Here is a 27,636-nt window from a genome sequence, read left to right on the forward strand (position 1 = left end):
CCACCTTTCCCCCTTGAACCGAATCTCATCTGTGTTCTACATTTTGTTTCCTTGAGCCTATGCAGGCCTCATCGGGCTGCCTTAAAGAAGCTGACCTTTTTCTTTTGGGTAATTTACAAAATCATATTTTTCTGCAGACTTAAGGGGTTTGCTGAGTATGTTGAGACACTACTTTGATTAAATTATGCTTCTTTCAGGAGCCAATGCTCTTTGCTGTTGAATATAGCTGATAGTGAATCATGAAATGCTAATAATCATTGTGCACAGTGCTGAGACTTTATTTTTGTGTTTAGGTGCTTTTATTCATCTGAAAGATGCTGAACTTGCTCTGGCTATTGAGACATGTTTGAAAAACTTGGTTTTGGCATTTTGCTGTGATAATCATAGTGATGAAAGAATATTACAAGCATTGATGTCAAAGTTCTATCCACCTGGCTTTCGACCTCAGATAATTGTTAGCACTTTTCGGCATAATATTTATGACGTAAGGCAAAAGTAAGTATGCGTTGACATTTTGTGTACAATTTAATTTATATATTTCTTTGATTAGCATAAAGTAGTCTAGCACTGTGACAAGAAACTGAATGCATTTTTTCAAATATATAGGGTTTTAAAAAACTAATTATTTGATAAATAATCTATAGACTACTTAAATTTGAGATCCTGTGCATCACACTGATGTGCTTCAATCATGCTTGGAGCAATGATTCCAAACTCTCTACACCTAACTTTAGGCAAGGAATTTCCTTCCTTTAGAAACACTGCCTCAGACTGGGCACACTCCAAAGGGAAGAATTATGCCCCTTGTTCGGTTTCCTTTCATCTCTTGCACTGGAGACTGGGTTGGGAATCCTCTCTGAGGAGCTAGTATGTTGTGTGTGTGTGTGTGTGTGTGTGTGTGTGGTGTAGCATGTATGAATTATTGTGGTGGTTAATAATATAGTATTGCTAGTGTAAATAGTTGGCATCTGCATTTTTCTTTGTGGGCCTGTGCTTGTGGAAATCACAGCTTCTTTCAGAAACTGTAAGTCATGTCTGGCAAGATACCATCTATGTGGGCATGACTAGTTTTCTGTGTTGGGGTGATTTCTGCAGAGTAGATGCCTGACAGGGCTGTCTGAAGTTCACCAAGCAGGCTAGAAAAAGCAGAGGTTTGTACTTTCTGTGGGAAAGGGTTCAGCCAGTGTCACGACTCGGGGGTATTACCAATTGCTGCCACCACTCTGGGTTAAGGGTTCCCCTTTAGAAGGTCCAGAGTTGCCTCCCAAGCCCTTCAGGCCTCCTGTAGCTTAGGCCAAATAATAGGCGTGAGGACCAGGAGAGTGAACAGCAACAACAAAAAGATTTATTTCAGTGCAATATAAATTAACAAGGTGCATTAACCAGTAAAAAGGTGAAGGAAAAATAAACAAATGCCCCAACATGTCTATCTTACAGTCCCTACTCTAATACCAACACTTACCCCCTTGGGTAAGGATCTTTCCCCTGCTTCAAGCTCTCCAGGCTGCAGCCTGCCTCCAGCTCAGCCTTCCAGGAAAAGACCATCCCCTTCCTGGGCTTGGCCCTTTTATCTTCTCCTCCCAGGACCCAACCCTCTCTGGACCAGTTTCCCTCCAAAACCTGGGCACCCAATCAGAGGGACAGAGGGGATCCTGGGAAATGTAGGCTTTCCCCAGTAACTCCTAGGCAGGCTTTCCTGGGGCCTGCAGGCCTCATTAGACCCAGGATCATGACAGCCAGTATAGCTCAGTCAACATCCTAGGTTTCTGCCTTGACACTGGCAGCCATAACTGAAGCTCCAACAAAGCGGGAAAGCCGCTACACTGTTGAAAAAAAAATGAGAGAAAGTGAAGTTTCAAGACTGAAGAAGCACAAGGATCCTAAGGGTGTTCCTCCAGTAGCATCTGTACTGGTTATTACTGCCTTACCTCCATTCCATCTGCTTTCCTGACATTAGCCGATACAGACATCAACATTCTACCAGTAAGATCTGAGCCTCCTGAGTTCTTTTTGCAGATGGAAATAGTGTTAGATCTCTTCTCCTTTCCTTTGCATGGAGGGCTGGCAGCTGGTAGATTCTACCAGTTCTAGAGTTGCCAAGTCCAATTCAAGAAATATCTGGGGACTTTGGGAGTGGAACCAGGAGACTTTGGGGGTGGGGCCATGAGCAAGGTTGGAACAAGTACAATTGAACTCCAAAGGGAGTTCTCGCCATCACATTGAAAGGAACTGCACACCTTTTCAATGCCTTCCCTCCATTAAAAATAATGAAGGATAGGGGCACCTTCTTTGGAGGCTCATAGAATTGCCCCCCCCCGTCCAATCCTTTTGAAACTTGGAGGGTGTTTTGAGGAAAGGCATCAGATGCTATGCTGCAAATTTGGTGCCTCTACCTCAAAGAACACCCTCTCCAGAGCCCCAGGTACCTGCGGATCAATTCCCCATTACTCCCTATGGGAATCGTTCTCCATAGGGAATAATAGAGTGCCCGATAGACATCCCCCCCACTTTCTAAAGCAGAGGAAGGACTTCCAAACAGGGGAATCCCCTGCCCCCACCTGGGAATTGGTAACCCTCCCTCTCTCTCTCTCACACACACACACACACCCTGGGTCTGGTTCCTCCACAACGACATCTAAAAGAACAGGGGCTAGGCTGCTCTCTTTTACACACACCCTAACTTGCTGTGAAAACAAAAGCAAAACCCTCCTGGAACAGCCTGGAGGGGCTGTTCTCTGACGAAGCTGCTGCTGACCCTTTCCCATGAAGTGCTTCCTGCTCAACTTTAAAGGCACACATTTTAAAAATGGACCTGTTTGCAGGTTTCTAAACCTGCCTGAGCTCTAGACATACATGGTGGCTGTGGGGGCGGGGGGAAGCCTGTAAAACCAGGTGATCCCCTGCTGGGACCTGGAGATTGGGAAGCCTAACCAGTTCACCTGTCCGGCCATTTACCCAGCTGCTATTTTTATGCCCAAGCGATCATCAGTTCTTCTCCGGAGTTATAGATCTGCATCTTGGATTGTGATCCCATCCTGGCACCATGATTCAGTGTGGAACTTCTTCCTATGCTGTGTTTTGCCTAAGCTATAGAGAGGCCCCTGGATACTGAGGCTGTTCCCTGGAATCATCTGAGGCATAAAACACAATACATGTCCAATACTTGCATCCTATTTTGCTGCACCATTCAATATGACAGGGGTCATTCAGTACCTTACCTCTGGGCATTTTATCTGCTGTTATGGTTGTCCTTATTCTGTACAGTGCTGTGCTTCCATATGGGGTTTACACCATGCAGCAGCCTCCAAATTGCCAGTCTGTTGTCCAAATGGATATGCAGTTGAATGCATTCCAAGGAGACCAGCAGCAATAGACTATACTTCCTCCAACCAGGATTTTAAGGGAGTTGGTAGTTGGCAGAAAAGGGCAGTTCCAGGAGGGTGTTCAACAGGTACGGTGCCTCAACTGAGAAAGCCTTGCCTCCAGTTACTGGGGCACAGAGAGCAGGGTTTGTGAGGAGACCTTGTGGGCTAGACAGCTCAGAAGAAGGCAATCCTTCACGTAATCTGGCCCCAAGCTCTTTAGGGCCTTAAAAGTAGAAACCAGCACTTTGAATCTTTTCTTGAAACAAATAGGCCATCAGTGCAAATCTTTCAGCACATGAGTTGATTCCAACAGAAGTCTGGCTGTCACATTTTGAACCAGCTGAACTTTCCAGAGTTTTCAAAGGCAACTCCACATAGTGTACATTACAGTAACCTAACATGTGATCACAGTATGGATCACTGTGCATAGATTACAATTTTTGAGAAATGGCAGAAGATGATAAAATGTACTACATGCCTTGGAGAAGACTGGAGCCTGCAATCATAGACCATGATTCAACAGCACTCTCAAGCTACAAACCTCATTTATAGGATTGGGTTGTAATTTTGCTTTTGGAGATTACTTCATCAGGTACGTGAATCTGACTACTTCATGTCTTTAATGAAGGTGGGAATTAATTGGCATAGAGTGATATAAACTTTGTAATCTCTACAATGCAGCGCAGAAACACTGCTGAATTTTTGGAAATTGTTGTCTTTGAGTTCACTACTAGAAGTTAATATTTGATCTTACAAATATGATAATTTTGGTATTCTGAGAATGTATCTGAAATGTTCTGTAACTGTGTCTTCTCTCTTTTGTAATTTCAGGTATACTTTCGCTGTTTAACAAATGATCACTTCTGCTTTAACTCTCCTTTTTTGTTATTGTAGAGCAGTTGATCATCCTGAATATCCTTCAGTGTTGACAGCTCTAGAGTTTGATAATGCTGTGGTTGCCAACTGTTTGATTGACATGAGGGGTATAGAAACAATTCTGCTAATCAAAGTAAGATTTTACTCTTACAGTTCTAATACATTCAAAAAATTCATGTTTCTGGCAGCTAGATTTACAAAATGCTAGACCAGTTACTATACCATAGTGCTTTGTTGTCAGTAACAACAGATTTGCAACATGAGATGTTTGTTAACTTGACATATTGGTTTTGTTGTAAGCAATATACCTGATAGGCCTCTCTCTGTATTACTGTAAGGCAGAGACTGAGGTCTGATTTAATAGATAAGCAAGATTCAGGTCTGTAGTAATCCCACTTGCTGTCTTTTTGGAAACAAAATGTAACCATGATCTCAAGAGAGAGAAAACTCTGCTTGCAGATTGGGTTCTTCCAGAAAGATGGATGTGGACCTGCAAACCTACTGCAGGCAGGAGAATGTTGGAATGTGGCCATCTTCTTTCAGGAGGATATTTTCAAGCACAGTCACTAGGGCATGAGAGGAGAAGGACCTTAAGACTAATTAATTTAATTCTAGAGGTCAGATTCCTCTTTTAATCTCTTTTTTTCCTAGTCATGCTTACCGTACTACCAGAAAATATACTATTGTTTGGTTTTTTGTTTTACTCTTTAGAATAATAAGGAAGCTCGTGATGTAATGGTGATGCAAAATCCTCCCAAAAATTGTAGAGAAGCTTTCACCGCTGAAGGTGATCAGGTGTTTCACACTCGCTATTATTCTTCTGAGTATACCAGGCCCAGGTACCTCAGTAGAGATGTGGAAGCAGATATACGGTTAGTATCAAGTACTTACTAGCATTATCTCTAAAATGGCCCAGAATTCTTTTGACTGGTTCAGTTCAATTCTTCTCTGGGATCTTTGTGCATTCAGATATACAGAATTGCTTGAGCCTGTACAACGTATTGGTTGGCATTTTCTAGAGTTAAGCTGAAAGTGGTTTTGGCAGTAGTTCCGCCCAGTCTGTAACCAGAGGCTGCAATGCACATTGGGGCTCAGTTCATTGACCACTGCAGAAGCCGCATCATGAAGAGTTTTCTTTGTAAAAATGAACAAACAAGGCCTTTTATTCTTGCCTCATTCTTGATGTTTCAGGCTTTCTACCCTTCTACCAGTCTCTGGATTGTGTGTTGTCATTTCATGCCTTATGGCTGTCTTGTGTGACTTTCTGGGGATTATTCTGTATTATTTCTGCATTATTCTGGGGAAGACTGCCCAGCCATAATGGGTATGATCATTGCCTTCTCTGTCTGGAGAAAGAACACAGGAATTGTCTTTCCATTGCCAGAGGTTTATAAAGCAGCTCCTAAGTCTGAGGACACTCATATAGGAACATGCGTGGTCACATCAGCCATGGTTTATGAAGCTTCTACAGTTAGTTGTGCGAAGATCTGAATACCATACCGGCTATATACTTTCTTAGGATTGGGATAATGTCGAAAGGCACAGCCTCACAGCATAGAGAATAAATCTCCACAACAGTCAGACTTGTGTCAACAGCCATCCACAACAGCCATCCATAGGGTGCTCATACTCTGCTTAAAGCTTTTGCAGATTTGCTGCTTCCAAGAACTGGGACCATATATATTGCTTGATTTTTTCTGTCTTAAAAAAATTTCCCACATTTACATTTTCAAGGTCCCTGCCTCCTCCCTAAGAGGTTACTTAACAGCATTATACCCACACCACCTACTTACAGGTAACAGTGTGCTGTTTTATGCTGACACCATTAAAATAGCTTTTAGTTAACTGGTCTGTCTGCTGTAGTCATATCCTATATATCTTCTTCATGCAATCTATGTACCCAGCCACTGGCAGCCAGATACTTTTGACAGTTGAGATGGCTTTCCTTGTGACTGTTTACTTCCACAAGAAAAGGAAGTGAATTTTGGGCTTTTCATTTTGACCAAGCCTTGCTTATTATTTCACGGAGATTAAGTAGTCCTTCAATCAGATATCACATTTCTCCCAGATATCACATTTCTCTTCTTTTTCACTGCAGTCAATATATTACCTATGGTCTTTCCAGATTCACTTCAGAGGTGAAAGGAGCATTGTACTCTTAGGACATGTATAGGACCTTTGTCTTCCATTTAGGTTCTCATACAAGAACTAAACCTTTTCGTGTATTACAAGAGACTTTGTAAGGAACCTAAGGTGTTCCAAGGGACTTTGTAAGGAACCTTAGGGGGAGGTATTTGTGAGGTTCCTGCATTGTGCAGGGGGTTGGACTAGATGATCCTGGAGGTCCCTTCCAACTCTAAGATTCTATGTGTCTTCCCAGCATTTCAGGCCTTGCATTTCTGCAACCATCACACTGTGTTACCAGCTTAGGCACCTGCCATGCCATGTAATGGCAGAGCACATTCAGTGAGAGCATGCCTTTTAATAAAGGTGCCATAACTATAAAGCTGCAATCTGGTCCCAGCCTTCATTAAGGCCAAGAAAATTCTGCATTTGGAACAGTGGTGCTTAAGAGCCAGTTTGGTGTAGTTGTTAAATGTACAGACTCTTATTTGGGAGGATTGGGTTTAATTTCTCCACTCCTCCACATGCACCTGCTGATGTGACCTCAAGTCAGTCACAAGTTCTCAAAGAGCTGTTCCTCTCAACAGCAGTTTCTGTGAGAGCCCTTTCAGTTCCACCTACCTCACAGGGTGTCTGTTGTGGGGAGGGGAAAGGAAAGGAGATCATAAGCCACTCTGAGACTCCTTCAGGTATTGAAGGGTGGGGTATAAATCCAGTCTCCTCCTCTTTAAAAGCCTGTTTGTTTGAAGGAATAATCTGATCTGTTCCCATCCTTGTCAGGTCAGCTTACTGTTCTTCCTTTACATGGGAATGCACAGGTAAGAATAAATTGCTTACCTATACTAGATGTTCTTTGCGTGGTCTTCTGTATAGTCACGCACACACATACTAGTAACTTGCCTGCTTAGTTCTGGGAAGAACTGAGTAGGACATTGAGCCATGCCCACTTGAAGCATACACATTGGTACCTGCAGCATCGGAGTAGGCAGATTGCCTGCCAAAATTGCTTTAATTGTAGCTTCAGAAAATTCTGACTGATGTTTTGTGCAGGATCAAGGATTCCTGTATGCATCACTGCACAGATGACCACCTAGAGAGCATCTGTTCCAGGTAAGCAGTCTGTTCTTTTGTTCCTGAACTGTTGTTTGGAAAACCTGTTTTTGCTTTGTTTCTTTTAAGTCACTTGGAGAAAGAAATTGGAAACAAAAAAGGTCAGCTTTCCTCTTGTCAGCAACAAATCTGTTATATTAAGAATGAAATAAAAAAGAATCAGAACATCCTTAATAATCACCAGCAGCATCAAAAACAACTACAGGTAAGAAATGTTTAGGAAGAAACGGTCATATTAGAAAATAATTGTGATTGGCTTGGTGTATGTTGCATAATACAGCATCCTTAAAATAGTTTTGTTTTTCTTCTGAATTTTGTGGCATGTTTGTCTTTTGGGCTTAAAAGTTTTAACATGTTCTGTTATGAGAGAGATCTAGTGGTGCATGATGCTTGCTTAAAGGAAGGATGGAAACACTTTTGTACATCTGGGCTCATAAATAGTTCTCCAGATTTCTTCAGGTGGGGTCATGACCCTTTCACTGTCCGCTCTTATGCGTGTTAACTCAGAAGTAAGTCCTCATGAGTTCAGTGAGGCTTACATCCAGGGAAGTATGCATTGCAGTCTAAGAAAGGTACAAATAGGTTTTCACAATCCTGATTGCTATGGGTCCATTTACCTCCACCTAGAGATACAGTAGAAGAAAAGAAGAATAAATAGGAGTGAGAAGGAAATTCCATGTGGTGTTTTTCAAAACTGGGCCAGGATCAAAAAGTTGGGGGAACAGTATAGGTTAAAGTATGCCAGTTTGGTCTCCAGTGTTGGTGTATTCGCTGGTATGCTCTGGGTTCAAGAGGCTTACGAATATACAGCACACTGACTTGTGCTAACTATATACATTTATTTACAGATATACAAGTTATAGCTGCCCTGGTATACACCGGTCAAAGTGCTTTGCCAGACACTACATACGATAGCAGAGGATACACTATACAAGCTCTCCTCAGTTATATACACATAGCTATATACAAACACCAATCAGCACACAGTGCTGAGTCATTCTGCATAAGCACAAGTCCTCTGGACAGAATCGGTTTGCACCTGCTAAGGGAATCTGTAAGGAACTGTCGTAGATCAGGAACTGTCAGTTGCATTAGACTCCAGCCTAAAGTCTTACTAGCAAGCATATGCTGACATCCAGATGGGATGCATGAAAGATCTTATCAGTTTAGACGGGGCAATACTTTCATAATGATTATACAGTAAAAGCTTGGTTAACTGGCACCCAGGCCTGTCCACGTCACTCATGCAGCACCTACTTGGCACTGCTGCCCTCTCACCATATCTGGGCTGGGGCCATAGCAGTCACATGAGAGAGTGACATGACCAGTGTGCCTGCAAGTTGCCTGGCTTGTGCCTGCAAGCTGTTCAGTCAGCGTGTTCCCATGAATTAGTTGGCTAGCACATGCCTGTGAGTGGATCATGTGGGGAGGTGGCAAGATTGCTACAGCATCAAGTAGGCAGTATTGGAGTGGGCTGCAGGTTCCAGCCAAGTTAATGTTGCTGCCCTCTCACCACAGTGTAAAAGCTTTTTTAATCAGCATACTTGGTTAACTGGCAACCCCTGTTCTCATGTATCTTTTCCTTAACAAATCTTTTTCTTTACTATCTTCTAAAAGTTATTTTAATACATGGGATTTCCCCCCTCCTTTCAAACAGTGTTCCAGTATATTCAGTTCTTACTTTTTATTCTTGGAAACACCCTACAATTTCTTCTGCCTTGTACCTGACCTGCATTTCTCAACTGTGCTTTATTCTGTTCTTTTGTATTCTTACAATTTACATTTTATGAAACTCTGATTACATAAATATATTTGCAACTTGTAGATGTTTTTATTAATGCTAAACTCAAGCCTTTTGCTTCGTTTAGTTTGCAGATAAGATAAATAAGATTTTTGGGTGTGTAGATTTTTGGCACATTTAGTCTTGGAGACCACAGAAAGCTATTTGAAAGCTACTGTTGCTGTTTCTGCTGCTTATGTTTTGTTTTAATTACATATTTTTGTTCACTTCCTAAAATGGGCATTTTTTGTTGTGAAAATTGAAAAGCCCTCTAGTTCAGTCCTTCTGTAATTCTCATAAATCTTTAACCCTGCTAAGCTGGAAAGTTTAGCCTTGATCTTTATTCTGTGATACTTACATCTGAACATAGATTACACAGTAGAATCATAAAACATGAGTATTACTAGTTCAAGTACACATCTCTATTTATTTAAAACATTTTATTCTGCATTTAGAGCCAAATAGTTGTGAAGGCCATTTACAGTCTGGAATAAAATACCATAAAAATTCTAAAAAATCTAGCATAAATAGATGATAATAACCAATGGAACAAGAGAGCAGCACTAAGTAATTCATCAGCAGTAATACACAGTCTAGAAAATACTTAAAACCCATGAAAGGATGCAGTGGCTTCCCTGAAATATGTCATGCCCCCTTAAAAAAGAAGTCTCTAGCCCTTTTTTTGGTACTGATATAAGGGAAAATATGCAAGCAGTTTTTGCCCAGATTTCCCAGAAAAGAATAGGGAAGGTGGCTGCAAGATGGCTGAAACTGATTCATGGCCAAATTTGTTTTTTCTCTGGTGTTTTTGCCATAAGCTATTTGCTTCTTCCTTGTTTGTTTCTCACCTAGTAACCAGTGAGCAGAACACTGGACAAGAAACTGGAATGAGAATTACTCCAAGGTTGCCTCCTGTGTTTGCAGTGGGAAATTTGCCACAGGAGTATGTGGGACTATGTGGTGGGAACAAAAACATGAGCATTCTGTTTCATTGAGCCTCATATTTGATCATAATCATTATTTACAAATAACCCTGCTATGGCTTGGCCCTGTGTAAAGTGTGTGCAGAATCCCTTATATGCATGTAAAGTACTGGGTTCAGTGCACGAGGACGCTCTTGAGAGAGTGAATTCAGCTCTTTATTTTGTGATTACAGCATAGCAAGGTAAAAACTGAACTAGCCTGCAGGGCCAAAGGCCTGCTTATATGCATGCATATAACCCCACCCCAAAACCCATCACACACAACTATAGGTCCACGGCTAGCCTAAAGACCCCTGTGACATTGTGAAGAAAGGCGGAGCATAAATGTAGCTAATAATCCAGGTGGCTATTGTTAAGGAGCCTGAAGCTCAGCCAAGTTCCTGATTGACGCTAAGGCCAAGTTCCAGTTTCAATACATAACAATGCACCTATGAATAATCACCACCAGGTTCCTGTCCATACCCCCCTTGTCTAAAATAGTCTAGAATTAAGATTAAAGGACTGAAGTAACATGTTCAGGCAGGTTTCAGTATTATATGGCAGAATGCCAAAGGGTTTAGCAGGCAGTCTTAAGTCCCATCACCTCTCAATACAGTAAAATAAGTCTTTGGATGTTTTAAATAATGCTGTGCCAAAATAATAAATTCTTTAAACGCTGAGATTGCAAACACACTGCACATGTGCCAAGCAATGTTTCCTCTAAACTGTGGAGATTCTAATTTGTAAAATTCTACTTTGTGAGCTACTGGCATTAAAGTTGAGAGCTACTGCATAAATTAGTTTTTGGGGCCATCCTTCCTTAGCAAAGACAAAAATGTGTGAGCTGGACAAAAAAGACTGTGAGCTAGCTCACACCAGCTCAGTTTAGAGGAAACACTGGTGCTGAGTATTTTTCCTTCACTACACAGTATCTATAAATATCTGCATACCTGGCGTTAGGTGATAATTTCTAGGTTGGAGAAAATGATTTGCAGGCAAATGTAACAGCTCTCCCCTTTTAGTAATTAAGGAGTAGATAGGTACACTAAAATAGAAAGAACTAGTATGAATTTAAACAAATCACTTTTCTTCAGAGCCACATGATTGAGGATTATACACTGACACCACATAGTGCATACCTGTTGGTACCACTGTTCATTGGAACAGTACTTGGTCCTTCCATGATATCAGCAGGACATGCACAATGAGTTTCAGGTACAGACTGATGGGTATTTGGAAACCCTCTCCACTGTTGTACTCGGCATCCCCCAGCATATTCATGCTGTCTAACCATAGACATTTCTGTCTAGTGTCCTGACCCCAATGCCATTTAAATCATCAGTTTATCTAATTCTCAACATGGCCAAATCTGTGAATAACTAAAGCCAGCAGTTGAAGGCATGAACACACAAGATAGATCTTTCTACAAGCCTAAGAAAAACCTAAGGTTTGCAGAAAAATCAAAAATCTTTAAACAAAAAAAGACGGGGGAGTGGGGAGCTCCCAAAATAATAGAAGCAGCATCTGGGAGCTTTAACAAACAAAAGCAACCACAACAGTGTTGCCAGTTGAACCCTTGGTTTCTGTCACCAAAAAGTGGTTGGGGGGCGGGGACGAGACTTTGCATTGTTGTTTTGGCCTTTGAGAGAGGACTCATTTCACCAGGCTTGGCAGCAGTCTTGGGTAACTTAATGTTACACAGATTCCGTGATTCACCCACACTTGTCTGCTCACTTCTGTTCAACAGCAGCTATTACTGAAAAGCCAGTGTGGTGGTTGGAGTATCAGACCAGAATCAAGGAGACCCAGGTTCAAATCCCCACTTGGTCATAGAATCTTGCTGGATGACCTTAGGCCAGTCACATACTCTCACCCTAACCTACCTCATAGGGTTGTTTGAAAGGTACAGTGGGAGAGAATTATGGACGCTCCTTTGGGTCCACATTGTGAAGAAAGGCGGAGCATAAATGTAGCTAATATAGCTGAAGATGGTGGGGGGGGCAGATGATATGCAGGTTTATTGGTGGATGGAAAAGAGAAAGGCAGGGAAAGGTGAGGATATCGGGGCTACTAGGCTTAGGGAAAGAGGAAATAGCATGGTGAAGAGGATGTATGGGAAAAAGAGGTTTCCCTTACAAGTCTCTACGGGTTCCCTGCCACATAACAGTGGCTGGCACTGCAACTTAGCCGTACTTTTCTCAGGGGGAGGCTGCCAAGTGTAGAAGAGAGAAAATAAGTGGTAGGTGGCAGATGGGAAGGAGAAAAGTAGGCAGGAAGAGACTAGAGGCTAATGGGGGCTTTCAAAAAGGGAAAGAGAAATTGTAGGAGGGCAGTGACATGCCCCTGCAAGTCCTTGCAGGTCTCATGCTTGTCAGATTCTACTGTCTTGATTATATTGTGTTTGTGAATGAAGGGTCACAGTTTGTAAGTATAAATAACGGAAGAAATAATGATTGGAATGGCTCAAAATCTGCAGGAAAGGGAGACTCTTAGGAGGCTGTGGATCTTTGTAATTGCTGGGAAATGTTTGCCTCACTTCTACATATAGGAATATAAATCCTCACTATAATCTTATGGAAATTCCATGTGTAATACTCTCATGAAAAATATAGGGGAATAGCTGCTGGACTTGACCAAAGGATCATAGATGATGTTTCTACACAGAGAAACAAAGTTAGCCTAGCCTCTCAGCTAAATGTGCCATAAAAGGGACTTTAGAGTCCCAGAATAGAAAAATTTTGGAGAAGGGCAAAAAAACAAATGAGTTACACAATAATATCACCTTTTGTTGATTAAAAATTGTCTAACTCCTATTAGTGGGTATTATATGTTGAGGCCTGGGTACAGAAGCATCTCAAAATGGCAAGAATGTACAGCATCACAGAAGTGAAGATATGGTTTAAAGATGGGATGTATTGGTTGTGGCCCAGCAGATATTCATATGTATGAGAAACTTGTAATCACTATTTTGTTATGACAGAAAGTACTCAGATTGAGTACCGAGTCAGATTCAAGGTATTGGTTTTAATCTTTAATGCCTTGAGCAGTATGGGTCCAATGTATCTGTGGAACTGTCTCCTCCATTATGTCCCTGGTGGAGTATTATGCTCTGGCAGCAATCTGCTGGTGATCCCCGGCCCTAAAGAGATCCAGCTGTCCTCGACAAGGGCCAGGGTTTTTTCAGTCCTGGCTTCAACCTGGTGGAACTCTCTGCCTGATTACATCCGGACTGTAACACAAACATTACATACTACTTCATTTCTCAAAACATATAATCAAAAGTAATTTTTTTTTCTTCCCCGGTAGTATTTATGCAGATAATTGCTGAAAAACGTTCACAGATTGGTTTAAGGCTTTTTATCTGTATTTAATCTCCTTAATTTAATGACTTTGTTGAATGTCTCTTCCTCTCCCTTACCGATAATGTTGCTAGCAATAATTTATTTATATTCATGGTTATTTCAGGTAGCAGTGAGAAAAATAAGTCAAGAAATCATAGATCTTGAAAACATAGAAGAACAACAGTCAGCCATCATATCTACATTGGTAAGAATAGTTGTTGCACTTTTCTAAATGGTATGGGGGGAGAATAATTTTTATTATGACAGTTAATAAGAATTCTGTTGGTATTAATTTTTAACTAATCATGAGAAGTCTAAATTTATACATTATTTAATTAACTATATCTGAAACTTTACTAAATTGAAAGTTAGTAAATCATAAATGGTTCCAAATTGAAAATATTTACATGCATAGTTATATCCACTTATAGTTATCATGAGGCTGGCCCAGTATGATGGTTCCCTTGGCTGGTTTAATAAATGTAAAAAAAGAAACTGTTTCAGTGGTGGGCTAGTGTGAACATGTTCTTTTGTGGTTTGTGGGGAGTACAGCAGTAAGTTTGGCATTTTCCATGCTTTGGCATTCTGGCAGCATGCTGCTGGCACAATTTAGTTAAACTTGGGGCTGGCTTGTATGCATCCAGGGCTAATTTCATGATAGAAGATTCACAATAGCTTTAACATTTAATTAATAACCCGTTTGCCCTTGAAATTATAAAATTGTAACAGGAAGCTGAAGCTGAAGAGGTCAAGAAGAAGATGGAAACCGTTATGGAGGATATTCATTTGCGGAAGAAGAAAATGGAAGAAGGGAAACATAGTCTTCAAGAAGCAGAACAGAAATTAGCAGCAATTAAAGACAAACTTCATCAAGTAGAAGAAGAAGCAGGCCCAGTCAAGGTTCACAGTATATATATGCTGAAAACAAAATGCTGTCCAGAGTGAGGGACAGAAACTATAGGATCTTGTATGAAAAGTGTGGCCTTGGTTTTAATGAAATATGAATGGAACCATTTGATGACATCTAAATTGAGATAATGCAGCATTCAAAACCTAGGCTAGAATCTATAGCCACATGTGACCCTTGTCTGTGAATACCTAAATTCATGGTGTGGGGCCACACAGACGCTAAATGGATTTTCATAAAATTTGGAGAGACTCCCAAGATCTGAAATCTTAAAAAAAAAAAAAAAAAATTGGGGTGGAGTTAATTCCACCCAAAAGTAAAATAGTGTTCTCTGCACAAGCCATGCAGCCTAGGAGCCATACTAGGCCTGGCAGTGGTGGCACAACCCTAAGAGAGTGCAGAGAGCCCAGGTAGGCTTCCCAACACCCCCGCCCTGCCGGGGGACCCCTGGATTAGCAGCCTAATCCCCCGCTCTCTAAAAATCTGATAGCGGGGGTGGGGGGGTGGAACGGCGCAGTGTCTCTTTCCCTGCCTGGCTTCAGGCTTCTCCCTTCCTCCGAGTCACAAAGACCCACCCACCGCCACCCTGCTATTCGCTCCAGTCCAGCCTCCCTTCACGAGGTGCATGCTGGGACTTGTAGTCCTTGCATCCTCTCCGGCTGCCGGGTGGCATCTCCTCGGGGAGTCTGAACCATATGCGTTTCTATCTCCGGAGGCTTCAGTCGCTGATTGAAAGGCTTCCTCTTGGGATGGTGTGTCTGTGTTACTTTGAAGAAGTTGGCAGCAACTCATGAGTAGAAAGGCCCATCCCCTTCAGAATCGCCAGAAATGGGGGGGGGGGGGGAACACGTCTGCTGGGCATTATTCTCTATGTGGAGATTGATTCTCATAGGGTATAATGGGGAATTGATCTGGAGGTTTCGGGGGCTCTGGGGGAGCTGTTTTTTGAGGTAGAGGCACCAAATTTTCATATAGTATCTAGTGACTCTCCCCAAAGTATCTCCCAAGTTTCAAAACGATTGGACCAGGGGGTCCCATTCTATGAGCCCCAGAAGAAGGTGCCCCTATCCTTCATTATTTCCTATGGAAGGAAGACATTTAAAAAGGTATGCGGTTCCTTTAAATGTGATGGCCAGAACTCCCTTGGAGTTCAATTATGCTTGTCACACCCTTGTTCCTGGCTCCGCCCCCAAAGTCTCCTGGCTCCACCCCCAAAGTCCCCAGATATTTCTTGAATTGGACTTGGCAAACCTAAGCCCAGAGGCTGCACTGGGTCCAGGGGCAGCTGCTAGAGAACCCAGGGGTCTGGGGGTGAGTGGGGGTGGGATGGGATTTCCCCCCACAAATGTTATGGGGCCCCACTTCTAGATTAATTATACCTGCAAGAATGTGATGAATTTTAAATGATGAATACTAAAACTCACAAGATAATTAACTGATGATTAAAATATGCTATTGACTTTTTCATACTTGACTTGAATTGTTTGTGATTTGAATCTTGCAACAGAGTTTAATGAAACTGGTATGATCTGGTTTATTTTGATCTCTCTGAGACTAAGTAGTATAATAATGTTACTTTTCTAGTGCTGTTTATTTCATTTCATAATAAATGTAAGAATGTGATTTATATGTCCACTGTTACCCAGTTTTTATTTCATTATAAGATAAATAAATCAATTGGTTGAGTGGGGTGATATTGCTTAAAATCACTTGTAACTAATTGACATTTGTGTTCATTTGTGGTTAACAGGATGGACTCAGTCAAGCAGATGACTCATTGGAATACAGTAAAAATCACATGCGACACTATGAAGGAAAAAAGAAAGACCATTTGGAATCCATTAAAAAACTTAAAGCTCATCTAGCTGCAAAAGAGAAGGAATTAATGGTACTTTCTGTGATTATAAATTTTATCTTTGATTTTGGGATATCCACTAAATGCTGAGAACGCATTTGGAAGCATTCTCTTGTGCTTACTTTTCATTTCTATAAACTAAATGACCATTTTACAATATGACTTGAATCAGCTCATTGAATATTGTTTTTCCTATACACTTTGTAATGGATTGCCTAAGATCCTTAGAAGGAAGCCATTCTTCCTGACTCACACAGAGCTTGTCATTTTCCTTTATTCCAGTTTCCTCTTCTTCCCAAGCAGGGGAAGTATTTTAACATGAGAAGTTAGAGATAGGCAAACTAACAAAATTTAGAAATATGATAGTTCACCCCTTGGAACAGAGGTGTAAAACATGCAGTCTGCATGAGGGATCCTGCCCTCCCAGGTCTCCTATCAGGCCCATGAGCAATTCACTGTGGTCTACTTCCTTCTCCCTCTCTTGCTTCCTTCTGCATCTCAGCTTGCTTTGCCAGGTTCTCTCAATGGCACAGGAGCTACAGAGCAAGAGAGTTTGCTTTGCTAGGCTGTCTCAGTCATACAGCAGAGTCAAGCCTCCTCCCCCTCCTCCCCTGAGGCTCCTCCCCCTCATCGTCCCCATACTTTGCTCAGTTCCCTCAGTCACAGGGAGAAATACAAAGCACCTTAAAGACCAACTAAGTTTTATTCAAGGTATGAGCTTTTTGCCTTGTTTTGTTGGGCTTATTATGTCAGGGCTCTCCTGGGTGCAGTTGGATTTGTCTCCCCTTTATTACTATATTCATGCCCTCATGATTCATTCTTTCTCTATTGTACTGCCTTGTAGGTGTTGTAATTATTTCTCTGTGGAAGACTATAGTTTTGTAGACAAACACATAGCCCTCAGTCTGTGTCATGGTGCCTTTACATGTTCTTGACTAGCACATGAAGCAACTTATGTACTAAAGCTTACAATGCCCAGCCATTTCATGCTTTCCTCTGAGTCTTATGCTCAGGGCATTGACCATGAGATTTCTGTAATGAATATCAATAAATCAGAAGCAATTTACAGATACACACCTGAACAACAACACCACACTTGTGATTGCTACTGTACAGACTTTGGTGCAGTAATTCAGAGCAAGAGATGTTAAACAAAATACTGCGAGAGACTGTTATATCAGAGACAGTTAAACAAAATACTGCAAGAGTGCTAAAGTTTTATGCATGTTTTATTTTAAGTTTTTAAAAATCTTTTTGGTTGTCTGTACCCTTTATAAAGTTTAAATCTCTGCAACCTGGCATTGCATTTTATGACATACATGGCCCAGTCCAACAAGGTTTCTTCTATGTCAGATCTGGCCCTCGTAATAAATGAGTTTGACACCTTTATTTTAAAGGATAGGTCCTCTTGAAACTTGAGTTCTAACCAGAGGCCTGCTAGCAGAAACTAAAGTCCAGGTGATTTGTAATATCTATCAAAATAATTATTAAAATCACACTACTAGATTTATATTTGAGTTTGCATAATTTTATTTTACATAGTTCTGACTTGCTTAGCTTTGAAAAAAGGTCATATCCAAACATTAAAACTTTTATAAGAGCTGAATTCTGGTCCTTATGGTAATGTTGATATGCCTAATTTTCCTACTTAGTATAATACGTTTAAAAGCGTATAAATAACTTTAAGCTTCTCAAGTAAATCAAGATTAGTAGCTGTGTTAGTCTGTCTGTAACGGTAGACAAGAGTAAGAGCTCAGTAGCACTTTTAAGACTAACAAAATTTGTGGGAGAATATGAGCTTTCATGAGTCACTGCTTTTTCTTCAGATAAAGCTAGAATGTGAGTCCTTCTATCCATCTAGCAGCTGTATCTGAAGAAGCGAGCAGCAACTCATGAAAGATCATATTTTGTTAGTCTTTAAGGTGCTACTAGACTCTTACTCTTTTCTACTTCTCAAGTAAACGTTCTATAACTGCACCAGTATTTTAAAAATACTGTATATGGTTTTAGTCATAGTCTCAAAAAGGTAATTGAAACAAAGAATGGAAGGAGTAGCTTTTTCCATTGTGGTCTTCTGCAAGCAACTGCCCTGTCACTATTCTAGAATTACTTTTGATCTGATCCAGCGATGCAGTTTTTGCGTTCTGAAACATTAGGGTGGTAATCTTCAGCCAATGAAAATTACACATTTTCCTCTGTATTGTGAAGCTTTATTTGCATGTGCAGTCTTTTTCTTAACCTTTGAAAAATTATCCTACCCCCGTGCTTTAAAACAGGCGCATACAGGTGTCTTGCTTTAAGTGATGAAAAGATGTAGTTTAGAAGCCAATAGTATTAGATATGGACTGGGATATCACAGTGAATGGTCTCAGTGAATTATTGGCCTTCTAAGCCCATTGATGTTGGTGGATTTAGAAGGGTATATAACTCTGTTAAAGATTGCACTAGCTGTTTACTAGCTAGCCAAGTAAACACTATGGCTGTTGCCTGGCTTATACAGTTTTGAGTCATCTTAAACTGTTACGTAGTGTGAACTAGTTTCTCTTTATTTTCTTACAATTGTTGTTTAAACAGTAATCGAAAGAACTTTACAGACCCCCACACCCATCCCAAATTAGTTCTTACTATGTCTATCAGGAATGAAGCGGCATAAATAACAATAACATTGCAGAGATGTAATGAAGATAATTTTGGCATATCTTAACATGCTCTTTAGGAAATGATTGAGAAGGCTTCTGAAATCCACCCAGAGAGAATAGAAGTAAACAGAACTGTTAAGAGTCTTGATACAGAAATGAATCGCTTGAGAGTGGAGATAAATTCAGAAAGAGAGCGTACTGGAGACAGAGAAGAAATAATAAGGTAAATTTATTTGTTCCTTGTTTCCTTTGTGTGGAAAGGTAGTATTGTATTTCTGTTTGAGTTTTGTTCGGGCCCTTGAAAGTATTTTCAATCCTGAGTATTGCTACATTCTAGTAAATTTCAGTACAGTTGAAGTTTCATTGTCAAATATAATTGTTGGGATGCAAGATGCTTCCCTTTGCAGGGACCACATTGGTGAAACATATTTTCCCCCCTTACTCAGCATGACATAAGATCACTCCTGGATCAAATCAGTGGTCCATCTAAGAATATAGGATCTGTTTAGTGGCCCATGCTGGATCAACTCACATACTGTTCCACCCAGTATGTGGAACATCCGTTGCACTGGAGGACAAAAAAACTGAGTGTAAATGTGAAGGCCTTCCCCTGATGCCTCCTAGCACTGCTATTCAGAGGTCTGTTGCCTTTGAATGTAAAGGGTTTCCTTTTGACACCATAGCTATAACTTAATGATGGATCTGTCCTTTATATATCTACACAACCTTCTTTTAAAGCCATCTGTTCTCATGGCTATGTCCACTGGTAATGAATCCCACTATTTAACTACTTACCGAGTGAAATCATATGTCCTTTTGTCTGTTCTGAACCTGTTGAATGGCCTTGATTTTCAAGCATTGATATTTCGCAATAATCAAGCTTTTGTTCTTTAATCAAAGACTTGTTTTATTGAAAACTCCATGACTTGCTCCAAGGACGAATTCCTTGGAAGTAATGGTAGACATAGTATTGAATAGTATCTTATAGACAAACTTCAAAAGAATAACATAAAGATGCAAATTGAGTTGAAGGTTCAAAGGCTACTCTCTTGTATCTCTTTATGACTAAGGAATGTTAACATCTCCATTTCTCACACATTCTCTGCTAGCTGATAAGGCATGGCTGTGTGAATCTGGGCGTGAGGCATTTTACACTGTTAATACAAGGTTACACTAAACATCCTGGATTCAGAGGGATTTATTATGCATCCACAGGGGGGAAGGGAGAGAAGGGGGGGAAGAGAAGAAAGGTATGGATTAAAGCCAACATTTAGAAATAGCATGCTTGACATTGATTTCTAGTTTTATGTGAGGTGCGGGGGAGTTTATTAAGTTTTCCAGGATACTGGAACCTGTGCCCCTTTAACCACAAGCATTGCAACACCATCCTCAATATGCCCTCTCCTGACCTTTATGTAGATTTTAGATCTAGAGAGAACCATTACTCTCTGCCATGTTTCAGATATACCTGGTATGTTTAGTGCCATGCATTTCAAGTTGTAGGATCCCGGCAGATCTTCCTATCTATAAATGTGCAGTTTTTCCTTTGATTTTTTGGTCTACATGTTTATCATTGTTTCTGTATGCCTATCCAATTACCACTACATGGACATGGATGTGTAATATTTACACAAAAATTTGCAATGAATTAGTTCTTTTGAATTTAGTGTTCTTTAGTTCCTGTGGGTCTTCGCCCCCCAGAAGTCGGGCTTTTATATAGTTTTTTTTTGCTATTAAATCAGTTGTCTCCTTTGTGTGAGGTTGTCTTTATATGTTCCGTAATGCCTGACAAATCTAAATGTTTTCCCCATAGAGAAACAGCGGCTCTGCCTGAACATTGGGTGCAGTAGCATTTCTGATATGAGAGGCTAGACTGCGTTACTATAAATTTCACTGAAAGTAGAATTGTGGTTCAAGTCACATTTTTGTAGTACGGCCTATTTATTCAGGCATATTACTGATGATTTATTTTGTTTTGTTGCTTCTGATACAGATCTTTTAGTTTATTAAACAGTATAAGGGTATTAGCAATTGATGATTTTTGTTATAAATCATTCCTATGCCACAGTAATATTTTCATGTCACAGACAATTTAGCAGGTGAAGTGTTTTGTTTTGCAACCAAGTTTGTTAAACAAAAAAAGTTTGTTAAAATTGAATGGTTTTAAATTCTCAGACATTGTCTTCTAATTCCCATTTGCCATCATCGCTTTTATTACCAACCAGGCAGTTTCAGGAGGCAAAAGAAAAATATCATAGCGCAGACACTGAAGTAAAAAATTTGAAGAAATTTATTAAACGTTTGGATGACGTGATGAATCAGAGATACAGCACATTTATACATTTTAGAAGGTGAGTGTGATTATCATCTTATGTCTAATAGTGAAGTGTGCCCCAGTCTGTGGATATACTTTAATCCATGGATCAGAGCCTTTTACACAGAAATAAGATTTTCCCACAAACTTGGGGGACCCCCCTACAGTTTTGGGAAAAAATCTTAAAACTTTAAAAATGGAGATGAATTTAAATCCCTCCAATACTAGAGTGTTGACTGAGCAAGTGCAAGCAAAGCATCACTATGCCTGGCAGGCAAGGGAGCTGCCATTGCCATTGAGAAGGGAAGTAGGCAGCTGTGCAAGCAAGTCTGTGTTGCCACTGCCATTGAGGTGCTCAGGCAGGAAAATGCCCGGACAGAAGAGACATCTCCACTGAGATGGTAAGTGGCTGGGCATTTGGGAGATTTATTGCCACCACCTTTGTGGAGGCAAATAAGCTAGGGACCTACCAAGAAGCAGCAAAGTGGCTTGGAGCACTTGGGGAGAGCAAATGCAAATAACTTCTGTCCACCTTCTGGTGGCATTCATCCTCTGTGTAAAGGGAGACTTTGGAGGGGTGTGTGTCACAGGTAGGCAGGCAGAATGGGGCAGTTTCCCGGGGAGGGGGCGTAGTGAATGTTGCAATCCAGCCACCCTCCGGGCACCCTTGTCAGGCAGGGAGGAAGATGGGGAGGGGAGTGAGAGCCTTTGCCCCCATCATGGCCACCTTAGCAATGGCACTGAAGCAGAGCAGGGAAGGGAAAGAGAAGCCAGGCACCCTCCCCAAACTGCCTCTGGGTAAACCTCTCACCAGTCTGGTTCTTCCACCTACTCAGTCACTGACTTCTAAAAAATTTTTAAAATCTAAATTTAAAAAAAGGTTTAAACCCCCCCAAAAAATAATTAAATGAGTAGCTGTAGCATCAATAAATGGATGCCTTCCATGGCCATTGTTATGCAACTTCAACATTCCAAGTTTGGTTTCTGTCAGTAAAAGGGGGAATGGGCAAGACTTTTTCTGGGGCTGTTTTGGCCTTTGAAGGAGAACCTATTGCGGCCATGCCCGTCAGCAGCCACTGCTTGACTTTCTACCACCTGAGTTCAAATTAACAGTCTGCCCTGGTTGGCTGTTGTGTGGAAAGGGGAGGCAGAAGCAGGAAAGCAGTACAGACTAATGGGGGCTTTCAGGAATGGGAAAGAGAGACTATTGTGGGAAGGCAAAATGAGATTCCCACCACAAGTCTTTGCATGTCCCCTGCTTGTATGTATAAGGGGAACACGCAAGAACCTTCTGAGAGGGGACATCCCATACCCTTCGTCTTTGCCTCCTCAGCTCTGCCACATCCTTTCTCTGTCACTTTCCCCTTTCTCTCTCCTTCCCACCCGTTCTCTGTCGCTCTTCCTTCCCTCCACTTGTTCCTAGTTCAAGTTCAAGTTTATTTATATCCCGCCCTTCCCACCGAAGTGGCTCAGGGCGGCTCAGAACACATAAAAATCTAACATAATTTGAATTTAAAACATCTTACACAGTTAAAACAGTAGAATAATAAAACATACAGCAACTTGAATTAAGAACATAAGAGAAGCCATGCTGGACCAGGCCAATGGCCCACCCAGTCCAACACTCTGTGTCACAAAGTGGCCAATATATGTGTTTGTGTGTATAATTTTTGCCAAACTCCATGCCACCTCCCCATCTCCCTCTACTTGTGCCACCTCAGTTGGACCCAGGAGGAGGAGTACTGCTGTTTCAGCAGCAGAGTTGAGTGGGGACATGGGGAACCTGAGAGACCCAGGTTTGAATCTCCCCTCGCCTATAAGAATTTCTGTTTTCCTTCTATGGTTAATTATAGCCATGGATGTAAGTTCTACAACTGCATTGGCTATAATTGTAGGTAACACAAACAAGATCCCCTTGTATAAGGTTTGCAGACTGATGTCTAGATGTTTACTCTTTTTAAAATTTTAGAAGGGAATACAATAATACAATAATTGAAACATTCTTCAGTATTCTCTGCTTTAATTCTTATGAAAAAAAAATTCACAATAAGAATATACCAGTGGGACAACAGAAGAATTCTGTAAACTACAAATTTATAAATAAAAATGTAATCCTTACTATGCAATCCTAGGCAGTGTTATACTCTTAAGTCCTTTCACTTCTGTACGTATGAACATATGAAGCTGCCTTATACTGAATCAGACCCTCGGTCCATCAAAGTCAGTATTATCTATTCAGACTGGCAGCGGCTCTCCAGCGTCTCAAGCTGAGGTTTTTCATGCCTACTTGCCTGGACCCTTTTTAGTTGGAGATGCCGGGGATTGAACCTGGGACCTTCTGCTTACTAAGCAGATGCTCTACCACTGAGTCACCATCCCTCCCCAAACTTAGAAGGGTGCAACTCTGTCTGAGATTTCACAGTTAAGTAGTTACTTGCAACACTGCTTTGCATCATGCTTCCAGTGAGCTAAATAGACTGAGTGTGTTATTTCTGTGCCAAACCATAATTTTTAATTTTTAGAAGAGTAGTTAGATTTATACCCCACCCTTTATTTGGAGTCTTAGAACGGCTTACAATCTCTTTCTCTTCCTCTTCCCCACAACAGACACCTTGTGAGGTAGGTGGGGCTGAGAAAGTTCAAAGAGAAGTGTGACTGACCCAAAGTCACCCAGCTGGCATGTTGAGGAGTGGGGAATCAAACAGAGTTCTCCAAATTAGAGTCTGCTGCTTTTTACCACTACACCAAACTGGCTCTCAGCCACACAGCCTCCATGGTGCCTGCACCTTTTGGGACAAGTTTGTGGTAAGAGGTGTCTACATGGCTAAAATATCCACAAGATGGGGAGAATGCTTTCTTTTAAATGTTGACCAACTAGCTGTAACTAAGATTTGAAAATTGCCTTACTTGGTGGTATTGTAATGTGGCAGTCCTCTTTTTATCAGGGAAAAGGCAATTGTATGCCACTCTGAGACTACTTTGGGTGAAGGGTGGGGTATAAAACCAGCTCTTCTTCATCATTGGAACCTTATGACATTTATTTTGAAGCAGAGAGCCTTTAGGGTATATTTTCTCCCCCTCCTCACCCCAAATCTGCAATACTGCTGCAAGCAGAGCTTGTTAAAGACACAGTAATCTTTTAAAAAAAAACTTTCTGGAAGTAAGGCCCATTGAATAAAATGGGGCACAGTAGATGTGCTTACCATTGTTCTAACAGTATATTTCACCTGGGAATGGAATAAAGCTTACAAAATACTGGACAGTTATTGTACTGAATTGCCCCAGAATCATCAATCTGGAATATAAATATAAATGCTTAGAATGTATATAAAATCTGATGTTCTTTGTCTCCATGTTCCTTGTTTTTTCATGAAATTGTGGTGCTTTTATTGAACTGGAATTTCATTATCTTTTAAATTAGTAATTAACTCACATTAGCACTTTTTAACTATTCAAAGCAAGTAGATCCTTAGAATATTACAACTGAAAAATAGAAATGTCTTTCTATATACTTGTTTTGGAAGTGGAACCCCTCCCTCCCCCCCATCCCTTTGTAAATATGTATTTTCAGTAGGTATTTTGTTTGTTTTCATTCTGAAGGTTCCTAACTATGCGGTGCAAATACTACTTTAATTCTTTGTTAAGTCAGAGGTCATATTCTGGAAAAATTGAGTTTGACCACAAAAATGAAAAACTCTCAATTACAGTAAGTAACTTTAAATTTTCATTGTGGATTGATTTGCAATGGTTATTGTCTTATTTGGTTGCTGTTCACAGTTTTTCCTCAGTTCCCACACTGAACCAGGCCTGACAGCAAAACAGTGTAGCGGAAGAGTGTCATGAGTGAAGCCCAGTCATATGGAGTGCCCAGTTCTTATGATGCTGCTAGGCGTTCCATAATTACAGGTGTACAGACATTAAATGGAAGTAACATCTGAGATTTCACCAAGCACAGAAAGTTTTATGGTGGCTTTGCCCCACATGACTGACAGCCAATGGTTCTTAGGGCTAGGCTGCCCAGATCCCTTCTCTCCATAACCTGCTTTGACTGAGGTGGGTTACGGGGGAGAACAGATACTGGCTCTTATTGAGGTAGTCTCCATTTCTGTACTTGCATTCGAAAAAAGTGCAAGCAGCTACAATGCTGGTATGTTGTAGTAGAGTATGACAGGCTTAACTCAGTTAAGTGTAAGTATTTTTGTTTTAGCTGGTGTTGTCCCATTGGAATAAATAGGTCTGAAAATACCCTCTCTAGTTTACATGGGTAGTAGTTTTTTTTAAAAACCTTGACTGATAGACCAAAGTGTTTTTTTCCAAGACAGTAGCTGGTATATCTTGCCTCTTGATTGGTGTCTTGTAACTTTCAAAGTTTATTTTGATACAGGAAAGGTCCCCTGTGCAAGCACCAGTCGTTTCCGACTCTGGGGTGACGTTGCTTTCACGTTTTCACGGCAAACTTTTTATGGGGTGGTTTGCCATTGCCTTCCCCAGTCATCTACACTATCCCCCCAGCAAGCTGGGGACTCATTTTACTGACCTCAGAAGGATGGAAGGCTGAGTCAACCTCAAGCCGGCTACCTGAAAACCCAGCTTCCACCGGGGATCGAACTCAAGTCGTGAGCAGAGCTTAGGACTGCAGTACTGCAGCTTTAACACTCTGCGCCACAGGGCTCTTATTTTGATACAAAATCAGTAATAATGGTAACAATAGAAATTAAATTAAATTAAAATAAACAATAAAATAAGGGGCAATGAACACTGATTGGGGTGCAGGATACTTGCATATCTTACACTCCCGAAGGCAAAATTTAGCTACATTATTCGTTTTCTCCTGGGAAGAATCTGCAAGGAGGAGGGAGACGTAAAGTTGTTCAGATCTTCCTGGTAGACAGGATTGGGGCTATCAACTGAGATCGAATGGCATTGTACCATGGTTGGTACAGCAGAATATGGTTGGTAGACTCTGCTTTCCCTGCAGGGCATGGGCAGAGCTGTTGAGGGAGTAGGACATGATGGCATCTGCCTTCCATAAGGGCTGAGGGTAGAACAGTAAAGCATGCAAAGGGTAAAGATTCTCCAATATTTGGAGATCGCAAAGGATCTAAGATAAATTGTTGGTTGGAAGCATTTGGTATGCTGCGGAATAAATGGATATTTCTGTATCTGTGCCCCATCTGATTGTAGGGAGTGATCTGAGATCCACTGTTCAATTGTTTCTTTGGTTTTTTGGTACCCAAGATGCAGTAGGACTTTGGGGGGGGGGGGGGAAGAGGCCATGTTCCTGGAGTTTCCCCTCAATTGCTCTTTGCTGGGTTTTTAAACTTGCTGTTAAATGTCCTCTTAAATAAATGTATTAATTGAGCTATTTTAATTTTAATACCAGAATGTGTTTTTTTATTTCAGGTTTTCATATAGGTCAGGATTTAGCTGAGTTCTTGACTTGCTCATGTTACTTTCTTTACTTGGAAAACTGTCATGGTAGCTATAACCTGCAGGTGTCCTCGCACTCTCAAGAGAGACTCTAGCTACTCTGACTTAATTTTACAAAAATATGTCCCTTATTGGACGATAAATGACATGTATCCCACTTCCTTAGAACACTGGGGATTTACAGCTTTCCAGACTGCAGTGATTCTGCTTTATTTATTGAGTCATTTATTCATTTACTTCATTTATTTATATCCTGCCTTTCCCCCAGTGGGCATCCGAAGCAGCTTATATCATTCTCTTCTCTGTTTTATTCTTTCAACAATAAGCATGAGAAGTAGGTTAGGCTGAAAAGTATGTAACTGGCCCAAGGAGACACTCAGAAAGTCTCCATGGCAGAATGAGGATTCTTAACTTCTGTGGATGCTATCTGTGCTCCTTTATTTACTTGTGCTATGTGGAATTCAGCAAGCACTCTTCCTGTGAAAATATCATTCATTTTCAGCATGTTTTAAGCAGGAACATCACTCCTCTATCACTGGCTTGTGTGTCTGATAAATTTAAAGTTCTTATTGCTTATCCTTAATGTTTCTAGTGATGTATTCCATAAAATTCCATTTTTGTTTGCCTTCCTCCTGTCTTGCATTTCTTTTTCAGTTTGTGCTTAATCATTCTTCCCATTTGGCTTAGGCCTTCCCTTACTGAAGCCTTTTATGACTTCTATGACTCCATTTGTTAACCATGCTAGCCTCATATTGCCATAGTTTCTTTTACCCTTGTCATAGTTTCTGTCTTTCGTAGTTCATTCTAGCTGAGCTTCTGTTATTGTGGTTTTAAATAATCTCCAGGCATCCTGAAGATATTTGACCTTCCCAGCTCTGCTTTTCTGTTTCGTTTCAACTAATCCCTTCCTTTTTGAGAATTTGCCCTTTTTGA

The 27,636-nt window shown here is 40.9% G+C and overlaps 1 protein-coding gene across 2 annotated transcripts in view; it reads left to right on the plus strand.

Annotated features, from left to right (window-relative positions):
* SMC6 (structural maintenance of chromosomes 6) overlaps nucleotides 1-27,636 on the plus strand; it is a 67,133-nt gene that overhangs the window by 34,836 nt on the left and 4,661 nt on the right. For both annotated transcript variants that reach the window (XM_060233634.1, XM_060233643.1), the window contains exons 15-24: nucleotides 294-495; nucleotides 4,260-4,374; nucleotides 4,953-5,113; nucleotides 7,545-7,680; nucleotides 13,683-13,763; nucleotides 14,288-14,458; nucleotides 16,216-16,353; nucleotides 19,037-19,182; nucleotides 21,185-21,310; nucleotides 24,874-24,979. In XM_060233634.1, the coding sequence (XP_060089617.1) occupies nucleotides 294-495; nucleotides 4,260-4,374; nucleotides 4,953-5,113; nucleotides 7,545-7,680; nucleotides 13,683-13,763; nucleotides 14,288-14,458; nucleotides 16,216-16,353; nucleotides 19,037-19,182; nucleotides 21,185-21,310; nucleotides 24,874-24,979 (1,382 nt within the window). The remainder of the gene's footprint in view (nucleotides 1-293; nucleotides 496-4,259; nucleotides 4,375-4,952; nucleotides 5,114-7,544; nucleotides 7,681-13,682; nucleotides 13,764-14,287; nucleotides 14,459-16,215; nucleotides 16,354-19,036; nucleotides 19,183-21,184; nucleotides 21,311-24,873; nucleotides 24,980-27,636) is intronic.

This window comes from Heteronotia binoei, chromosome 1, assembly GCF_032191835.1.
Source record: "Heteronotia binoei isolate CCM8104 ecotype False Entrance Well chromosome 1, APGP_CSIRO_Hbin_v1, whole genome shotgun sequence".
In the NCBI taxonomy this organism is placed as follows: domain Eukaryota; kingdom Metazoa; phylum Chordata; class Lepidosauria; order Squamata; family Gekkonidae; genus Heteronotia; species Heteronotia binoei.